The sequence below is a fragment of the Salarias fasciatus genome, chromosome 16, assembly GCF_902148845.1.
Source record: "Salarias fasciatus chromosome 16, fSalaFa1.1, whole genome shotgun sequence".
Classification (NCBI taxonomy): Eukaryota; Metazoa; Chordata; class Actinopteri; order Blenniiformes; family Blenniidae; genus Salarias; species Salarias fasciatus.
The window spans coordinates 14,387,082-14,408,382 of record NC_043760.1 but is presented as its reverse complement, the minus strand read 5'-3'; the positions used below and the strand labels follow the sequence as shown (position 1 = coordinate 14,408,382).

Sequence of the window (21,301 nt, the reverse complement as noted above, 5' to 3'; positions counted from 1 at the left end):
TCAATTTCGGGAAATTTGAGGCAAAGAGGTGAAGGACTTGAGCTGGATGAACTGAACTGGATGTATGGGTGTGCAGTCATGTGTGTAGATGGTGTACAGGAGAGGGCTCATCACGCAGTCCTGAGGAGAGCCGGTACTGAGCGACACGGTGAAAGAACTCCTGTTACCAATTCTCACCGATTGCGGGTGGTCAGTGAGGAAGTCTTTGATCCAAGCGGTTGTGGTGGGGGGGAGGTCCAAGTCGGCCAGCTTAGATGTTAGGATGTCCAGGATGATGGTGTTACAGACCAAGCTGAAATCTATGAAGAGCATCCTGACTGAAGTCCCTGGTGTGGAGTTCTGAAGCTTCATACTACAATGTTTCCTTCATCTTCAAGTCACTACAAACAATATTAACATTGACACAGTCCCAGCGAACCTAGTTTGTTGAACAAACAGCTCAAAACTTTCTGAAGTGGTTCAACACTTATTGCCACTTCTTTGAATAATTGGCAGAAAACTGACAAACCCATATACTAAAAGTTATAATCACACAGTAAATATATGTAATTTGTCTTATCAAACACACCTCACACGCCTGCACTACGTCACAAGCAAGATGGCGCCTGCGTCTGTTTGGGCTGCTCACCTGCTCCTGTGCCGACTCCCTGGGTTGTTTATGGTCGTTTTCGCTGTCATAACGACGTTGACGGACAGCGATTGTGTCTGTGCTGTGAGGACTTATGATCGCAGCTCCCTCCTTAGAGTTAAGGAGTCTATGGAATGCCTCTTTAGTGACTGGGACGGCTACAAGCAGGCATTCCCTCCACCGTTTGTTTGCCCTCCCACCACGCAGGATTACCTGTTGCCTCTTCGTCGCCGTCCGCGTGATCGAAAGAGGAGGAAAAGAGGCTGCCGAGCCGGTGTCCAGGTCCGGGTTAAGCGTGTAATGAAGCACGCTGCTCGTGGAGGACTTCACCGAGGCTACAGGTGGCTGCGCCCGATTCCTCTTCTGCAGGACACGACCGACGCCGCCGACGTCCTTCCGCCTCTCGCAGCCTCTCTGCATGGCCGTGCTCCTTTTCCGCAGCGCTGGATCCCCGCTGAATGCGCTATGTGGTCGCCGGTTTTTCGCCGATTCCCAGTGTTTACATCCCCGGAGCAGCGTGGGTCCTGCCGCCGGTCCAGCTGGTCGTCACGTGACCGTGGGAGATGCCTGCAGCCTATCCCGCTGCGCACAGCGAGCCGCACGGACTCGCCATCCCTCTCATCGTGCAAGATCGGATTATTTAATTCACGCTCGATAGCAAACAAAGCCTTCTCCCTTAATGAGCTTTTCATCAGGGAAAAACTCCAATTCTTTTTCCTTACAGAAACGTGGCAGAAGGAGGATGAGTTCATTCATTTAAATGAACTGTGTCCTGAGGGCTGTCTGACTCTTGGGAGGCCCCGCCCCTGCCGCCGTGGAGGAGGTCTGGCCGTGGTGTACCGGGACAGGTACACCTGTGGTCTTATAAACACTGAGCACTTCTCATCCTTTGAAGCACTTATGATCAAAGTTGGCACTTCAGACATGTTTTATTGTATTTTAATCTATCGCCCTCCGGGCCCTGCTGGGGGCTTTTTAAGGGATTTCTCTGACTTTTTATCATCAATAATCCGCCTGGAAAGAGTTGTGCTTATGGGTGATTTCAACTTACACATTGATGATAACACATGCAGCCCAGCAACTGAACTTTTATCCATGACTGAGGCTTTTAACTTTAAACAGCATGTGTCAGGCCCCACCCACACCAAACATCACACTCTGGACCTTGTTTTTTCTTTGGGTCTGCATATTGACAATGTCTGTGTAGAAGATGTGCATTTGAGTGACCATCACTGTGTCTTCTTTGAACTAAGTGCCCCACCTGAGTCCAGGCGTGTTCCATCTCAGTCAGAGAGGAGGATTATCACAGAGGCAACAGCCACGCATTTCTGTGATAGGTTTGACCCTTCTCTCTTTAATGACTGCACTGATATTGATGATTTTATGCACTGTTTTAACAGTCACTGTGGGTCTATTCTGGATCAAATAGCACCACTTAAAACTAATATTATGTGCCGCAAACAGTCCTGTCCCTGGATCAATGATGCAATTTTGAGTCTAAGGAGAACATGTCGCCAAACTGAACGTTTGTGGAAATCTACGAAACTGGAGGTCCACAGGCTTCATTTAAGGGACCTCATAGCTTCCTTAAATAAGAAGTTAGAGGAGGCTCGGGCGACCTATTTTCATCAGCTGATTTCCTCCAACAAAAAGAATCCCAAGGTGCTTTTTGATACGATCAGTTCTATTGTATCACCTGTTGTCCCTGCCACCTTGGCTCATTGTAATATCAGAAGTGATGAGTTCTTGAACTTTTTTATTGAGAAGGTCAGAGCTATAAAAGATGGTTTGCCTTTGTCATTGGCCCCATGCCAAGGACCTCAGCATCTGGGACCCCCCCCTCAACGCTGGGCATCTTTCAAGCCCGTCACGCAAGAGGACATTTTATCTGTCATTCACAAAATGAAACCATCCTCTAGTAGTCTTGATGTTCTCCCTGTTAGACTCCTCCTGAACGTGTTTGATCTGATCGGGGATTGTATTGTAGAAATGTTCAACATGTCACTGTCAGCTGGCGTGTTTCCACGTTCTTTCAAACATGCCATTGTGGAGCCACATTTAAAGAAAGCACGCTTGGACCCTACAGATGTTAAGAGCTTCAGGCCAATATCAAAAACCCCATTTCTGGCTAAAGTCCTGGAGAAGGTGGTCTGTGTCCAACTTGCTTCCTTTCTGAAGACACACAACATACACGACATATTTCAATCTGGTTTTCGTGAGTCTCACTCAACCGAGACGGCCCTGTTGAAAGTGTCTAGTGACATTATGATGGCTGCGGACTCTGGCAAATGCACTGTACTGGTTTTACTAGACCTATCATCTGCCTTTGACACAGTCGACCATGGCATCCTGATCAACAGACTGAGGGACTGGGTTGGGTTGTCAGGTCCTGTTTTGGACTGGTTTAGCTCATACCTGTTTGGTAGAACTTTCAGTGTTTCCGTTGACAATGTGATGTCTGATCCTGTGGAGCTTCTGTGGGGGGTGCCACAGGGATCTGTTCTTGGACCTATTTTGTTCTTGCTGTATATCCTCCCTCTTGGCAAGCTGATTCAGCAGTTCAGTGACATGTCCTACCACCTGTACGCCGACGACCTGCAGCTGTACTGCTCCTTTAAGTCATCTGAGCCAGAAAAACTTAAGTCGCTGATGAGATGTCTGGCCAAAATTAAAGAGTGGCTCAGTGAAAACAGTCTGCAGCTGAATTCAGACAAAACGGAGACTCTGATTGTTGCCCCAGACAGCGCCATGTCTGCCATAAAACACCATCTTGGTGACCTGAACTGTTCAGTTAAAGGCAGCCTAAGAAATCTGGGTGTTATTTTTGACGAAGGAATGTCCTTGGAACACCACACCAATCAGCTTGTGAAAAACTGCTTTTTCCAAATTCGGAATATAGCTAAACTTCGCAAAATGGTGTCCTTCAAAGAGTTGGAGTTGATTATACATGCATTTGTCTCATCTCGCCTCGACTATTGTAACAGCCTGTTCACCTGTCTCAACAAAAAAGAACTGGCGCGCCTTCAAGTTGTCCAGAATTCCGCTGCACGGCTCCTGACCCGCACTCGTAGGAGAGCCCATATAAGTCCTATTCTCAAGGACCTGCACTGGCTCCCTGTTTCATTCAGGATAAATTTTAAAATCTTGGTTTTGACGTTTCGGGCTCTACACGGGCAGGCACCGGACTACATCAGGGGCCTGATCCAGCCCTATGTTCCCACTCGCTGCTTGAGGTCCTCCAACCAAAACTTGTTAATGGTTCCCCGCACATGTTTCAAAACTCGAGGGTATAGATCATTTAAGGCAGTGGCACCGCGTCTTTGGAATGAGCTTCCCTGCTCGCTCAGGTCTCTGGACAATGTTGATTCTTTTAAAAAGCAGCTAAAGACCTTTTTCTTTGAACAAGCCTTTTAGCCTGTATGGTACTGTTTTTTATCTTGTATATCTATTTGTTTTCTGGCCTGCATGGTACTGTTTTACCTTGCATATTTGTTATTTTAGTGATTGTTTTTTGTATTTTCTATTATGTACATATTATTTTTATGTGAAGCACTTTGTGACCCTGGTCTGGGAAAAGTGCTATACAAATAAAGCTTACTTACTTACTTACTTACTTACTTACCTCAGTCACTCACGTCACTAACAGGTTAAATTGGTGAGAAGGTGAGCCTGTTTCTCACAATACAGTTTCTCTATTCTTGGGAGTGATGGGTGACAAATAGTCACCTATTTGGTATGGTAAGTCATAATCCTATTCTACCACTAAATAAGAAGCTCTCTGGGCTTTTTCTGAAGTTACAGCCAAATACACCATTCTGTTTTCAGGCTAAGGTATTCCTCACTCTCTCCTTTGTTTAGTCTCTGAACTGTGACTCTTGGTAATCAGGAGGTGCTTTAGCTCGGCGGCTTAATGGCTTAATTTGCTACCAGCTGAAGATTCTCCACACATCTTGATCTTCTGTCTCTGTTCTCAATGAAACCACACTCCAGATAAAGGTCATGATATCTTCTCAGTTCTGCTGGTTTAGACTCAGCACCACTTGATAAAGAGGCTTATTTAAAAATGTTTCCATCGTCTATGGCGAGAAACACTGAGTAGAGGCAGGAGCTGTGTGTGATGACAGTAATGGATCACAGCTTTAGTGATATGTATCAATAATGTCAGTTTTTTTATTGATCCATAGCTGTGGGAATAGTTAGTTTGTTCATTGGCGCATTGCTACCTACATGCAGACATACATTTGTTTTTAAACTGATACAGCATGGTTATTAATTTATTATCAGCTGATCTGACATTTTTTCATAAACCCCAAACTCTGACTCGCTAAGTACTGGGGGTAAAGGGACTCCAATTTGAGAACTGCAGCTAAACACACTGTTTCTCTGCAAACCTATATTTTTAGTTTTACTGTATTAAAAAATAAATAAATAAATAATAATGAATAATTTCTCAGTCTTTGTTCGCTGTTTGTGGAGTTTTGCGCTAGGTTCGCTCACATCCTGTGTATCTCCTGGACTTAAAACCTAGTGACGCCCCTGTTCTCCATTTAGAAACAAAATAGTGCAATTTCAGTGTAGGTGCTGTGCAAATCAATATAGCCATCCATCCAATTGTGAACAAAATTATAGAGAGATGAGGCATAGTACAGATTTTTATGTACATATATTTTTTTTATTTGTCATTTTAGGGAAGGGGTGGATGATGACAGTGACAAAATGACTTACAGTTTCTACAACCAATATACACACCTATATAAAATTCTTTAAATGTTGCATTTTAAATTTTGAACAACCCAACAAAAAAGTTACATACTGTACGTACTTCTCAGCCACCAATGACTATAATACAAAGAACAGAAAAAAGACATGCTGCTGAAGTGAAATACAACTACAACCTTTTGTTCACATTTTGTCCATCTTTAAGTTCTCAGCCTTCACTTTTTTCACTTTCTTTTTAGCTTTCAAGAGCCCAAAAACGGCAACAGCAATAATGACTACACCTACAAGAACAAATGCAAACAGGACATAAAGGGCCACTTCTGCATCTTGCGCGAGAAGCTCCAAACCCAAAAAGTCCACTTTGTTCTCAAGGTTCTGGGTTGTGTTTGTGGGGGGAGTTGGGTTTGTGGGGGGAGTTGGGTTTGTGGGGGGGGTTGAATCTGTAGCACGACGGTGACAAAAGACAGAGAGAGAGAATTAGACATGTGAATAAATCTGCAATTTATGTCTTGATTCAGAAGAAGCGCTGCGCTTCAAGTGAAGTTTGCTGACTGCTTGACAGTTTCCTGTATATTGTCTTTGAACATGAGAACATCTTACCATCAGACTCCAAACAGGCATGGGGTCCACTGGCTGGATCTGGAAAACCGTTGCAGGAGATGATGGAGGCATAACGAGAGGCTGATGCTTTGGGGATTCTCGGAAGGTTGAAGTCAGAACGGTTTACATAGAAAAGTCCAAACTGCTCATCGTAGCCAGAAGCCCACTCAAAGTTGTCCATTAGTGACCAGGCGGTGTATCCTCTCAGATCAACTCCATCCAGTGTTTTGGCTGGAAAAAAGTAAAATAAATACTGGAACTGGTAGCATCTTCCACAACACATCATGAAGATCTGAATCTGCTCTTTCTCATTTCTTTTAATAATTTAAGGCAATAATTTAGCCAATTAAGCTTAATTAAATCTGTCCACTTCTTGTTTTTTATTGACTTTAGTACCTTTCAAAGCTGCATTAATGTAGGTCTCATAGTAGTGTATTCTGCGAAGGTCGTTGAGATTCACTTCTCCTCGTTCTGAGATCCCATTCTCCGTCACATAGATGGGTGGGTTTCCATAATTATCCTTGATGAACTTAAGAAGTTTCCTGAATCCAAAAGGTGTGATCTTCAACCAGAAAGAGCCAGACTCGATCCAGGAACGATCCGCAACAGTTTCCACTTTGCTGTAGATTTGATTGGAGATTAGTTCACAGTGTAACTTTCACTCAGATATTTCAACCTCTATTTCTAACACTTTACATAAATATAAAAATTTTCAGCTGAGACAGTGCGAAAACCATGGTGCTTTGTTACCTCAAAAACGATCAACTTACCGATCGCCTTCATAATCCTGCAGATTCAATCTGGGAGAATGATATGCAAGGACAGTTGTGTAATGGTTAAAGCCAAAATAATCATGAGTCCCCTTGATCCTCTCGATTTCAGCAGGGGTAAACTCTGGAAGACTGCAAAAAAAAAAAAAGAGATGGCATTTTTTGAACTGTTTTAAACATGGGTGACATGAGATCAAAAGACAAATTGTAGACTAACTGGCAGTTATGCAATAATTTTGTCAATTTTTAATGTAATAAAGCCAATAATACAATAACTTGTCAACAAATGTAAGAAGACAATTAAAAAAAATTGCAACCAGAATTGAAAGTGTTACCTCAATGACTGAGTATGACATCTATCTCATCCACTATACCTACTTTTGATAAAGCACAAAACTTCCACAGGAAAAGTCTGATTTCTCAGAAATGTAGTTTGATTCTTCTTTCTTTTTTTTCAAATATTGGCTGCAGTTACTTTTTGAAATTATTTTATTTTGTACCTTTTTAGAATATTGCCAAACGCTAATGTGGCAATGATTCAAACATCACACTGTAAACTATAGGCAAGTTAACATATTAGTGGCTTTACTTCATTGAAAATGCCTAAAATTACGACCTCATTAGCAAGTATTATGTTACTGGTATTATTTTTTTGGCACAACACACTGTACCGGCTGTGCTCCAGCCACCCCAATTCATATATGGATGAATCCTACCCACATGGTTTCAAACACATTCCTTCAGCATAGTTATTTTTGGTTGATTGCCAGACTTCCTCATATTTATTTCATGTAAGTTGATGACATTTTTGATGGCTTAGAATTCTTTGGAACTAAAAGCAACCCTTTTCTTTAGTACAGAATATCTGATTGTTCATGTGTTTCACCACGACTGAAGTGTTTTCTTGTTCAGCTGATAGTCTAAAGTTTATTTCATAATTTCACTTTCTTTCAATTACTTTTACAATAAATAAATTTTTAAAATTTCTTGGCAAACACCAGGGGAGGATCTCACTTTTGAAACAATTTCTTAGATCTTAAAAGTGAAGAAGTAGATGTACCATATAATATATATTGTGCTTTGATTGGTTGAACTTATCTTTTAATGTTTCATTACCGTGATTCTGGAAGTCCTGCAGCAAGACTTCTCTCACGAATGATTGTTTTCATGATCTCAGGATAATCTCCATTATAGACAGGATTGGCAAACCAGCCAATGAAGAACTGTGGAAAAAATCATACTTGTCAGAATTAGTCAACGCTATCTTATTAGTTATTATTCGACTAAAAAGTGTACAAGGTGAATCTGATGAACTCCCAGTTGATTAAATCTCATTTCTCTGCTAAACAGTAAATGAGAAAAAGCAGCAACACTTGGCAAATAGACTTTCAGCACTGACATGTATTTCTCTACCTGTATGTAGCGCTGAGCTGCATCAATGTCCTCTTCCTTGTAAGGGTTTCTTGGCTCTGCCCAGTCCGAATTGATGGTGATGGAAATAAGCCCGTTTTGTGTTGCACGATACTTGTCATTATAAAGATGCCAAACCTCAGCATGAGCCTTGAGCAGGTTGTGAGCTGCAATGTACTGCTTGCGGAAAACACCTGTAATAAATAAAGTTAAATTATGTGTGTTATATCCTCGGAACCATAGCCATTAAAACATTAATGTGATACAAAATCTAGATAATAGAAAACTTTTCCAACAATGAATGTTCAAAACTGGTCACTGACATAAGAGAAGCTGTTACCTGGAGCAAAAGTGCCATATCCATAGCCAAGGTTGGCCACAATGTATGGTTCATTGAGAGTGATCCAAAACTTCACTTTGTGCCCAAGTCTCTCGAATATAACATCAGCATATTCTTTGAAACGCTGGACTATGGTTTCATTCTCCCAGCCTCCCAATCTCTGTAGGGCCAAGGGAAGGTCCCAGTGGTACAAGGTGACCTGAAAAATGAAGGATAGAGTGCAAATGAGTTTTACAGTTTGGGCAAGGGGCAACTGGTCAATAGGGGCAGACCCATCAGACGTCAATCAGACGTTTTCCTTTGAAGACACCAATATACACTATATGCACAGAAAAGACATAGTTTTTCAAGAAATTGTTACAGGAAGCCATTAATGTGAAATCTATTAACAGAGGAGATTTATGCCTAGAAGTCCTCCCTATTGACAACAGTTCTCACCAATTTCAAATAAATCCAAAAACCCTGCTTCAAAGGATCATGGTAACTCACAAGTGACCTCCTTTGAACTACTGTGACCAAATGTGAGCCAAGGAATCCCATTGAAATTCATCACAGTAAAGTATCAACAAGCCACACCCTGGGCCCGACGTCCAATTAACACTGAAAAACTGTGATGAGCATATAAAATCTTTGACACAACCACAGAGTTTAAATACCTGAACTGACCAACATTTACACAAGCCAGCATAGTCAAGGGGAATCAATATATATACTTTATCTAAATCTATAGTACTGTTAATTCCGTTAAGAACTAGCAGAGTCAAATATATTCAAAGTCAGTAGTTGCCAGTGGGGAAAAAAATAATACAATAAAGAAATCTGTCTTTTAGTGATACAATCCCACAACCTACCTGTGGAAGGATGTTTTCTGCATGCAAGGCATCTATTAATCTACTGTAGTAGTTCAGTCCCTCTTCGTTGATGTATTTGTTCGTGCCATCAGGCAGGACTCTGGGCCAGGAGATAGAAAATCGATAGTTGGTCACTTTCAGCTTCTTGAGCACTTCCACATCCTCGTCAATCTTGTTGTAGCTGTCACAAGCAATATCCCCAGTGTCGAAGTTGGACACTCTATAAGGAGTATGAGCAAACTTGTCCCAGATGCTCATTCCTTTTCCATGGGTTCTCCAGCTTCCTTCGATCTAAAATTTAAAAAAAAAAAAGAGAGAAAAAAAAAGTCGATCCCATTCACATAATATTCCAGTTCCACTGAAGCACTTCTTCACTACTGCAATTTAAATCTTTGTTTGTTGCTGTTGAAAAGGATATGATGTGTTGGCCTACCTGATGAGCAGCACTGGCAGTGCTCCAACGAAAATCTTCTGGAAAAAATCCATAAAGAGTCTTCTCGTCATCTGGCATTGGGAAGCCATTGTCTTTAATGACTTGGTAGTAGTAATGTGCAGAGCGCTTTGGTGTCCTTGGCCGGCTGGGGTTTGTGAAATCAACATGGTGTAGACCAAATCCAAGTTCGTATCCTCTGAGCCACTCAAAGGAATCCATGAGAGATGTTGCCACATATCCTTTCACATTCACTCCATCCAGATTGTGAGCTGTATGATAAATGATGGCATAGACATAAAGTGATAAACTAGAAAAGTGGAATTTATATTGTCACACAAAATCTATTTAAACTTAATCATCTAAATAAAGGTGATTACAAAAAGTGGCTGTGGGATTAACATTGGTTATGTCAACAGGATTCTCACTACATTATGGAACTTGACATTGTTATCTCGAAACAACACTCAGTAATTCATGCACACACTCACCCTTTAAAGCCTCATCAATGTAGGTTTTGTAGAGAAAGATTCTGTCTGTGTCATCAAATGTTGTTGTTGAATCTGTGGCCACTCCATTTTCAGTGATATAAATCTCTGGATTTCCATATTCCTCTTTGATCCAGTTAAGAAGTCTTCTCAAGCCCCAAGCCACAGCTCTCTGCCCATCAATGACTGTGCTTGGTGCATCACTTTCCTCAGCAAGTTCAAAGTCCCTGTCATATTCAAACGATGGGGGGGTAGTCTGACTTATTACATGGGTTGCTATTTGTGTAGTGTAATGATTTGCACATAACATGTCAGCAGTTCCCTGAATTAAGCTCTTTTCTTCTTCACTGAAGGAAGGTAGTCTTGACTCTGAAAGTTCTTGGAGTTCACTTTTGTTTCCAACTTGCCACTTCAGTGCATCAGGATAGTCACCATTCTTGAAAATGGGGTGGGCAAACCAACCTAATTGGAATTGCATTGCACGGTCAGCAGCGTATATCTCACGGGGATTATTAACATCAACAGGCTCGATCCAATCAGCATTCAGGGCAATGGAGACTTTGCCACCTTGGGAAGCACGGTACTTATCATCATATGTATGGTAAGCTGTAGCGTGAGCTTTAATCAGGTTGTGTGCAACTTGGTATGGTGCTGTTCCTGGATTTCTAATCCTGGGAGGATACTGTCCAGTTCCATATCCTAACCAAGCAATTGTGTCAGGCTGCTGGAAAGTTATCCAAAATTTCACTCTGTCACCAAAAGTGGCAAAACAGAAGTCAGCATAGTCATTAAAAACATCAATCATTTCAGGATTTTCCCAGCCATTCAGCTCAGTTTGCAAAGCATTAGGGAGGTCATAATAATAAAGTGTTACCATCGAGGAGATATTTGCTGCTACAAGGCTGTTAATGAGATTGTTGTAATAGTCAACCGCTTTCTGGTTCAGGGAGGAAAGCCTTCCATTAGGAAAGATCCTGGACCAGGAAATAGAAAATCTGTATGAGTTTACCCTCAGACCTCGCAGCATGTAAAGATCTTCATTGAATCTGTTGTAACTATCACAGGTTGTACTTCCATTGGCACCCTCAGGGATACCACTACCAGGTGCATTAGCAAAGGTATCCCAGACACTGGGCCCTTTCCCATCAGCATTCCAGCCACCTTCAATCTGGTAAGCTGAAGAAGAAACTCCCCAGCTGAAGTCTTCTGGGAAAGTGCCATAGTGATAGAGCTTCTTCTCATAAGTTGTTTGACCTGTGAACTTTCTCCAAACATCTGTGGCACTGGATGGGACGGTGGACGGTGGCAGTGGTCCTACTTTCTTTGACTTCAGCTTTTTCTCTTGTGAACTATGAAAGACTGTGTTTTGTGGAGCAAAACCATTTTTCTCAATGACCTCTGAGTAAAAGTAGGCAGACTGTCTTGGGGTCCTGGGTCTGTCAGGCAGATCGAAGTTGACATAATGCAGACCAAAACGTTCGCTGTAGCCTTGTGGACCTTCAAAGCCATCCAGAAGTGACTGTACAGTAAATCTCTGCACATCTACATTGTCCTGTTTTACAGCTGTTGGGAAAAGAAATGCAGATATTTAGCCACAATACTATGTTAAAACAATTTTTAAATGAATTAAAGAATTTTTATTCTCAACATACCTTTCAATGCCTCGTTGATGTAGCTCCTCAAGTACTGTATTCTGCTTTGATCATTGATGATGTCCCCAGTGTTCTCTGTTGGCATCCCATTCCCAGTTATATAGATGGGTACTTTCCTAGTTTGTAAGTACACTGTTGAAATGTAGTTTAGAAGCCTTCTCAGGCCCCAAGGCACAGAGGAGATCCAGTCAGAGGCTGTGGCATTCCCTGAGGGGTGCACATCTGATCTGAAGTTACCCACCCCCTCAGGACCTGCGACGCAGCCACCATTATTGTGTGTGATTACCCGGGAGGTGTAATGGTTCAGTCCAAAAAAGTCAGCCGTGCCAACAATTCTCTTCATCTCTTCAGAAGTGAACGTTGGTAGTATTGCAGGCACAGAGGATAGACATGCTGCTCTTTTCTCTTCAATTTGAGTTTTCAGAATTGAAGGATAGTCTCCGGCTCCAAATATGGGATGTGCAAACCAGCCCAGCATAAACTCAAGGTAGCGCTCTGTGGCAGCAACATCTTCAGATTTGGAGGGATCTGCTGGTTCTGCCCAGTCAGCGTTTAATGCGATGCCCACTTGACCTTGTTGTGCCGTTCTGTACTTGTCATTGTAGACATGCCAGGCTTCAGCATGGGACTTCAGAATATTGTGAGTGACCTGAAGAAATGCAGAAACAAGTATAAGTTGAATGGACCTCGCCCTCAGTGAAACATCAGGATGTTTATTATGAGTTTTATTATCACCTGATAGGCTGCAGTCACGTAGTCCTTGACACTAGGAGCATGTTCACCGGTGCCATATCCAGCATGGCTCACCACCCAGGGACTACTGAATGTGTTCCAGGTCTTGACCCGGTCCCCAAATTCAGAAAAACAAAAATCTGCATACTCTTTGAAGGCCTCGACAATGGAAGCGTCAGTCCACCCACCTCTGTCCTGGAGAACCTGGGGCAGATCCCAGTGGTAGAGAGTGACAATAGGTTTGATGCCTGATTCAATGAGAGCGTCGATGAGGCTGTTATAGTAGAGAACCCCATCCTCTGATTGGCTGTCATTGTGGCCTGAAGGGAAAATACGGGCCCAGGAGATAGAAAACTGGAAGGTGTTGACTTGGAGACCTCGCAGGAGGTACAGTTCATAATCCACCTTGTGGTAACTGTCACATGCGAGGTCAGCAGTTTGATTTTCAAAAGCTTGGCCTTGATGCCCGAAACGGTCCCAAATGGTCTCACCCTTTCCTCCCTTTGACCATCCTCCTTCAACCTTGAAGGACTCACTGGATGTTGCCCACTGGAAGCCAGCAGGGAATGAGTCAGTCAGGAAAGCATCTCGATCAGCTGCAGTTTGATCTCTAAACTTGTCCCACACAGTTTGGTAACTGTTTCTGAGGTCACTCATCTTCCCAACGTCTGGAACACTGTAGGTTGTAATCAAGAGAATGACTTGTGAAAAAAAATAAATAAATACACTGTTAGCCTCTCTTTTTCATCACAAAAAATATATTATTATTTTATTATTATCTCATCCTCAATGTTGCTCTTTGTTTTTTTTATTTCCATACATAACTACTTTTTCTACATGTTTTTTTGTTGTAAAACACAATTTTTATCTTGTTCAAAAGATAATTATCCTGTGTTACAAGCTTGAACCATGTTGTTTGTGAGCTGAACAGGCATAATATCTAATTTTCATATATTTACTTAAGGTTACATACAAGCATTTTGACAGATTTTCAAGCTTTCTCACACCATACAATACCTTTTTTGGGAGGAGTGCGCAGCAAAAGTGTCCAACGGCAGCTTTTTGTGTCCATGCTCCAGGCTCATGCAGCTGCTGAAAGCAGCTATCAGAAACACCAAGAGGATATTCCCCAACACAGCCATGGTGTCTTGGTGTGAATGAGCCTCAGTGGGGCTCGCCTTTTATAGAAGTCTTGTTTACAATCTTGAACTTTCAATCAGACCACAATTTTTACAACTGTCACGGTCACGCTTTATGATGTGGACAGGAGTTTCTAATATCACACATGGATCAAATATAAAGAAAAAAAAAACGTCTATCAAGAACAGACAAGAGGCTGTTTGGTTCACGTGACCTGACAATGAATAACCAAATAAATACTGCAATTTGTTCAGTCATTCATTATTGATTCCAGACATTTGGCCTTCAAAGACTGGAGTCTGTTCTGGTGATAAGAGTTAATCATCATTTTTAAAATTTTAACTCAGTTGTATTATTATAAAAAAAAGAGGCAAACTGTGTAAATATTTGCGTTAATCTTGTAACTTTTACTCTCAACCACCTTACTTCAGATTCAAAGACATTTCTTTGCAATCTAATCAGCAGGAGAAGTAACTTTAATCATGACGGAGGTAAGATAAAATTTATAGCTCCAGCCTGTAAAAATAATTAACCGGAAAGAGACATCACATGCTGCAGATATCACAGCACGGTAACTGTACCCTCATTTAAAAATCGGCTTGCACCCAAGAAACATATAACTAATAGACCCCCACAACTCTATTGAGACAGAGTAGAGACACCCAAACTCTATCAATCTCTGATTTGTAAATGTGTGAAGAAAAGTGAAGTCAAGGGACCTGAGACGAGAGAGACTTCAAAAACAAACAGGAAACAGATGAGTCGTAAAACATGCACCGTGACTGTTTACACACTTCGACGGCTGAATCCTGATGGTCTAGCTGGGTCTTGGCGGCAGTGTTGTGAAGATGAGGGGAGCTGAACAGGGGTACAACCCTGATGTAGCAGGGGTGCCTCTTGCGGGCCGCTATGGGCTCCCTTGGAATCAATGGCTGAGAGAGTCGGGCCGCCATTTTTCAGATATCAGTCAAGTGCTTGGCAGGAATCGTCAACTGGAAACAGGACGGGGTCTCAGAACCATGACAGAATGTGACAAACTGCTGGAACAGGGAACGTGGTACCACAGCAGAACTCGCAACAGGACACTCAACTGAAGCTCTGAGGTTCTTCACAGCTGATGACAGTCCAAAAATCACGGCCTCCGCTCCACTCTGTCACGTCCAAAACACGGATCAAGTCCATTTTCTGATCTGTCAAGCACTGACGGATCAAGTTCCACAGACAACATCGTACCAAACAGGAAAAAGAATGGCGGCAGCCTCTAAATTTTCAAAATTAAATCGAGTGTATGTCTAAAGTGTTTGCATTTCAAAACATTTAATTGATAGTGAAATTAAAGGTTAGACATATGTATATATATATATATATATATATATATATATATATATATATATATATATATATATATATGCAATGTGAAATGTGCTTGTCGCACCAAATTGTTTGTACAATAATCCTGTAATAAATAAAGTATTTTCAAACTGTTATGTACCAATATTTGCGTACCCCAAATTCTTAGATTTGGTTTTATTTTGAATGACCTCACAGGCCTCACATTCTGTCACACTTACTTCATTGACACAACACTGGATGAGGAGACACTCATTTTTTTTAGAAGTTGAAAGCCAAAAAATACCTTTTCATCCTTTCTACAAAGACACCAACAGAAAGGGGAGAGTATGGGCGGACATAGCGCCAGTTTTACAAGTGGATGGAGTTAAATTCACTTACATGCTTGTAATGAGTGTTTAATACTTAAAACTTTGTTGTAAATAATAAGAGGCCAACCCATCTTCTGGGTTCAGTGGCTGCAGTGGGGGTGTTGGGTTTCACATACAAGACAGAGGCGGTCTGGAGCGGAGTGGACCGGAGAAACCGGACAAGCATGGTGTGGAATGAGGCCACCAGGCACAGGTGATAGGCAGATAAGTTGCTATATTAGTCTGGAAAACAGTCATTTGGAAAGTGTAAAGAATTTGAATCCATGGATAAGAGTTTTGGGTGAAATTTTCAAGATTTGAATTTAAAAGCTTATTTGGTTTTGAATAGGTTGTGACATTCAAACTGATCAAACACTCATTCAACATCAAGTAAAAGAATCACTTTAACATTATCAGGGTTGAGCAGAGTGGAACTGTAAAGGATAGTCAATATTTGCCTAATGTTAACCTTAGCAGGTTTTTTTTTTAATGTTTTAACTTTACTTGCATGTTCTGATCTATTTATTGTGTTTTAAGTTGTTTGTTGTTTTCAAGTAGATCATCACCCCTGAAGACAGCAGACCAACCCCGAGCAGCAGTCAACAAACAAACTAGCAACAGGTGAGGGACTGCTTCACATGAAAGGAGGAAGGCAGAAGAAAGACAGGGAAGCAGACTGATCCCCATTTTTTTCTCCACAGCAGAGTTTTGCCATTCCCCACCAGACGTGTCAGTTGTGCAGTCTCACCAGAGGAGGGACTGCAGGATCATGCGAGAACTGGATCATCTTGTGACATGTGTGGAGAAAGCCCTCCACGAAAATACACAAGATACTTACATACATAACATAATTTTACAAAATACTGTGTTTCTTAGCTTCTACGATAAAACATTTTTCCAACATCCCATGAACTTGATGATACTGAAGGTGTAAACACCAACCTCCCTTGTGGATTTGTTGTTTGTTTGAATACCTGAACTGGCTGCTTAATGTTTGCTTCACTAAACCGAACCAACCGGTAACATCCAAGAATTCTCTATAATGACCTAATGAAACAGTACCACCATTACACTCCTGTACTGGATAATCACAAACATTTCTTCCAGCCCATTTTTAATCTTTATTATCAAACCCTGACAATACCATTGATGATCGTACATGATTCTGTATGAATTCAGGTGAAGCGCTCAGTGTTTGGCTTGGGAACAATAGTACACTTCATGTAGGGAGAAAGCGGGTATGATAAATGGTAAATGGACTCCACTTATGATCCCCCAAAGTTACTGACAGTGTAATGGCACGGCACGAAGTGGCTAAATTGCACACACACAAATCGGTTGTGTTTTCAGGGTGTTTTTGTTGTTGATTGAGATTTAAGAATAATAAAACCACTGACTTCACGCATGAACAGGAGTGCTCAGATGAGAGCTTTTTATGCTTCAGTTCTTATGCATGTGAGAAGTTGTCACTTCTGTGTTCATTGAAATTGAGAATGAGAATGACCTCAATCGGTAGTTTTATAAGAACATATTCACAACAGGTTCTATTCTGCATGTAAGGGAAGTTAAATTAAGGCATTTCGAATGAGAAAGGTTGCTGAGAACTTCCGCTACAAAAGTAACAAAAGAGAATGAAACAAAAAAAAAATAGACTAAATAGTCGTTCATAAAATGATGAGCATGATTCTTCATGTCAAATTTTGTGAAATCTTTTCCATTTGGTTTGATATTTGTACAGCCATTTAAAGATACCAAGCAACATCGGAACAAGCATCATTATCTGTGTGATCTTGTGTTTTTAGTAAGTAAGTAAGTAAGTAAAGTTTATTTATATAGCACCTTTCACAGACAAAAAGCCACAAGGTGCTTCACAGCATACATAGATAAGACAACAATTAAATACACATACATAAATAAGCAGCACTAAAAATGTGATCAAAAACAGGCCCAAAAAACTAAGCAAATGCTTGAGAGAATAAAAAGGTTTTAAGTTGTGACTTAAAAGTGTCAACAGTCACAACTGATCGAAGAGAGAGCGGGAGATTGTTCCAGAGCCTGGGAGCAACGGCCTGGAACGATCGGGTTCCTCTGGTCTTGAAGCGGGTACGCGGCACCTTTAAGAGATTCTGGTCCGCAGACCTTAAAGCCCTCACAGGGGAGTAAGGCTGGAGCAGATCGCGAATATAAGAGGGAGCTTGGTCGTGCAAGGCCCGAAAGGTTAAAACCAAAATCTTAAAGTTCACTCTATAAGAGACTGGCAGCCAATGAAGCTCCTTCAAAATGGGAGAAATGCGGGTCCATCTGTTTGTGCGGGTCAAGATTCTTGCTGCAGAGTTTTGCACAAGTTGCAACCTCAAAAGCTCCTTCTTATTCAGGCATGAGAACAAGCTGTTGCAGTAGTCTAAGCGCGAAGAGACAAAAGCATGAATGATGAGCTCTAAATCATTGAATGAGACCATTTTCCTAAGTTTAGAGATTTTTCTCAATTGAAAGAAACAGTTTCTCGTCAGCTGCTTGCATTGCTCCGCCAGAGACATGTCTTTATCAAAGAAAACACCCAGGTTTCTAAGACTGGATTTAGCAGACTGCCCGAGGTCACCAAGGTACTGTTTGATCCCTGGAATTGAGACATCCGGGGCGAAGATGAGTGTTTCAGTTTTGTCTGCGTTAAGTTGGAGAGAATTTTCGCTGAGCCATTGTTTTATTTCTGCCAAGCAGTGGAAAAGGGAATCCAGCTTCTGTATCCCATCTGGCTTGAAAGAGCAGTAGAGCTGGATGTCGTCAGCGTACAAGTGGTAAGAGACATCCTTAAACCTTTGGATTATGTTACCCAGGGGGAGCAGATACAATAGAAATAAAATAGGGCCCAGGACGGAGCCCTGAGGCACCCCACTTGCCAGATTCATGGACTCTGATTTAACCTGGTTTATAGACACACAAAAGCTGTGTCCAGACAGATATGAAGTGAACCACTGGAGAACCAACCCCGACAGTCCCACATGGTCCCTCAGTCTACATAACAGGACCTGATGGTCAACAGTGTCAAACGCTGAGGACAGATCCAAGAGAACTAGTACGGTGCAACTGCCCGAATCGGCAGACATCATTATGTCACTGGACACTTTTAGTAGGGCTGTTTCTGTGGAGTGGTGCTTACGGAAGCCAGATTGGAATTTGTCGAAGAGGTTGTATTGGTCGAGGTAGGAAGACAGCTGATTGCAGACCACCTTCTCAAGAATCTTTGACAGAAATGGCAGCTTAGAGATGGGCCTATAACTATTTCGGTCTGCTGGGTCTAAACCTCCTTTTTTTAGAAGAGGCTCCACAATGGCGTGCTTGAAGGCATTCGGGAACACACCTGATGACAGAGAGAGGGTTATCATTTCAGTGACCGAGGGACCAACTGCCTCCAGAACCTCTGGGAAGAGTCTACAGGGAATGACGTCAGAGGAACAGGGTGAGAGTTTCGTCTTGTTTACCAGAGCCAGAACATCAGCAAGAGTTACAGACTCGAAGGTGAACCACAAGCTGGAGATAGGCTCAGCAGCAGCTGAGGCACCACACTGAGGGGGTGGCATGTTGTCCTTGAGCTTCTTGATTTTATCAGCGAAAAAATTCAGGAAAGCATGGCTGTCGGCTTCAGTGACCAGGCAGAGTACAACTGAGTTGCTAACAACATCATAAAATTTTACAAAACAATAATCATAAAAGCATGGGAGTCTTATCAAAGGGCTTGAATTACTGTGCTTTCCTATTGCTTTGAGCTGATAAAGTTTAATACAGCCAGCCACGTTTATCATGGAGTACAACCTGTGGACACGTTTTTTTTTTTTTTTTTTAATAATAGTTCCAGCCTATTTGAAATAAACAACCATAAAATCTGGAGTGTAAAAGGAGACTGTATAAGTGAGTGGGTGGGATGAAAACTGTAGTACAAGCTTTGTAAATTTGAGCTCACATGTTTGTTAAACAAAATATGAATTGTTGCAAAATTCAGTCCCTCTTTGATCAAGGTTTCTCATTTAGTTATGTTATCTTAAAAAAAAAAAAGAATTGAATTGCCATTAAACTGTTGTTGGTGTTATTCATAAGAAATGCCAATGACTTTTTTTCACGTCCTTTTTCTAGAATTTACAGTATTCCCCAATTCAACCAAATAAGTGAGTTCAAATGTGTGGCAAAGGTTTGAAGGTCAAACCCAAACTGAAGGAGATCCTTTCCTGACTGAATCGTTTGATGCCGGCTGCCAGTGGGCCACATTCACTGAGTCCTTTAGGGTTGAAGGAGTTTGACAGGGGGTGAGATCATTTGGGACCACTTCGGGCATCAAGGCCAAGCTTTTGACAGTCAGACTGCTGACCTGGCACGTGACAGTTACCAGGAGCTGGATTATGACATTTACCTCCTGCAAGGTTTTCAAGTCAACACCTTCCAGTTTTCTACCTCCTGGACCTGCATTTTCCCTTCAGGTTACAAAGACAGACAATCAGAGCATGGGGTTCTCGACTACAACAGCCTTGTCAATGCTCTCATTGGATTTCTTTAAGAAATAATTGTTTTGGTGTGTTTCACTGGTGGTGCATTTCATTCATTGATGAGCATTCTAATAAACTGCCCCAGGACCATTCTGACCTGAAGACATAGTGACTGCAGATTGCTGGTTGCACATTCGTAAATGTGCAACTGTACAAGTTTCACTCACATCTATGCTGAGGTTCTCGAAACTGTTTTGGTTCTCATATAAGTAGTGATATGAAAGGGGTTGAAATGCACCCTATTGACCACGGAGAAAGGGTTTGACTACTATATGTGACAAAAAAATCATAATGTGATTACAAACCCCAATAATTATTAAAATATTGGACCAAAATATCACACAAACATTTAATGAATATGTTCAGACACAACATCTGCAGGTTTCAAAACTTATCTCAAACCATAGGTGTCTTTTCTGTAGATGTCTATTTTCATGTGATTTTTTACAAAAAAACCACCTTTTTTGTTTGTTTTGTTTCATGTATTCATGTTGTACAACGCTTCATAACTTCTAGAAATCACTAGTTTCACAATCAATGATGAATATATAAGTCCACTGATACTCAGGGAAATGCGGACTGTCAACATGTAGAAGAGAAAAACATGGAGGGAAAACATTTTTACAACAGTATTGTTTTAAAAAAAAAAATCATTCATTAAAAGGCCACCGGGGTCATCGGTGATTTTGGCATTTTGAAGAATTAAAAGTGTAATACAGGATTTTGATTTCCGGGTGGATCACCTAAATAATTGGTGGGTCTGTTTGTCAATCATTCTGACGAGCTGGTTTTGTAAGGCAGTTTGCTTGCGCCCAATAAGCTTCTCCCTTTTGCGCATGCGCATTCAGAGTGTTTATGTAGCCGGTGAGCTTCTGAGCTAGTACTTACAGATGGCGAGTCTGACATAATGAAACTGTTACTGTTTCAGAAAACAAGCTTTATGTATGAGCGAGGCCGATCGCAGAAACTGTAAACAGAGCCGTGCACGTCCGGAGAAGAGGAAATCGTGCTCGCACGCTTCCGCGTTTCCTGGGAGAAGCAGGAGAGCCGGGCGGATGGTCTGGAGCATGCGCGTTGTTCAAAAAGTGAGTAACAGACGTTTGGCTTTGTCTTTTCGAGAAAATCCTGTATTATACCTTTAAGAATGGAGTCTAATGATCACATCAGTGCTCCTGAACCTGAATGTCAGTGAACCTGAATATCCACACGTTCAGGTTCCTGGGAGTCCAGATCTCCGATGACCTCTCCTGGACAGCCAACATCACAGCTGTCATCAAGAAGGCCCAGCAGGGTCTCCACTTCCTGA

General features: G+C 41.7%; 1 protein-coding gene across 1 annotated transcript in view; it reads right to left on the bottom strand.

Annotated features, from left to right (window-relative positions):
* The window catches only part of LOC115403416 (uncharacterized), a 31,372-nt gene continuing 10,071 nt past the window's right edge, over window positions 1-21,301 (bottom strand). Inside the window, 20 exon segments of the mRNA XM_030112298.1 lie at window positions 1-249; window positions 842-1,091; window positions 1,774-1,850; window positions 5,621-5,731; window positions 5,943-6,178; window positions 6,344-6,567; window positions 6,718-6,849; window positions 7,834-7,940; window positions 8,131-8,304; window positions 8,424-8,666; window positions 9,319-9,609; window positions 9,752-10,020; window positions 10,240-11,799; window positions 11,889-12,537; window positions 12,624-13,296; window positions 13,638-13,722; window positions 18,618-18,818; window positions 18,877-18,889; window positions 18,940-19,053; window positions 21,190-21,297. Of these exon segments, the coding sequence (XP_029968158.1) occupies window positions 1-249; window positions 842-1,091; window positions 1,774-1,850; window positions 5,621-5,731; window positions 5,943-6,178; window positions 6,344-6,567; window positions 6,718-6,849; window positions 7,834-7,940; window positions 8,131-8,304; window positions 8,424-8,666; window positions 9,319-9,609; window positions 9,752-10,020; window positions 10,240-11,799; window positions 11,889-12,537; window positions 12,624-13,296; window positions 13,638-13,722; window positions 18,618-18,818; window positions 18,877-18,889; window positions 18,940-19,053; window positions 21,190-21,297 (5,766 nt within the window).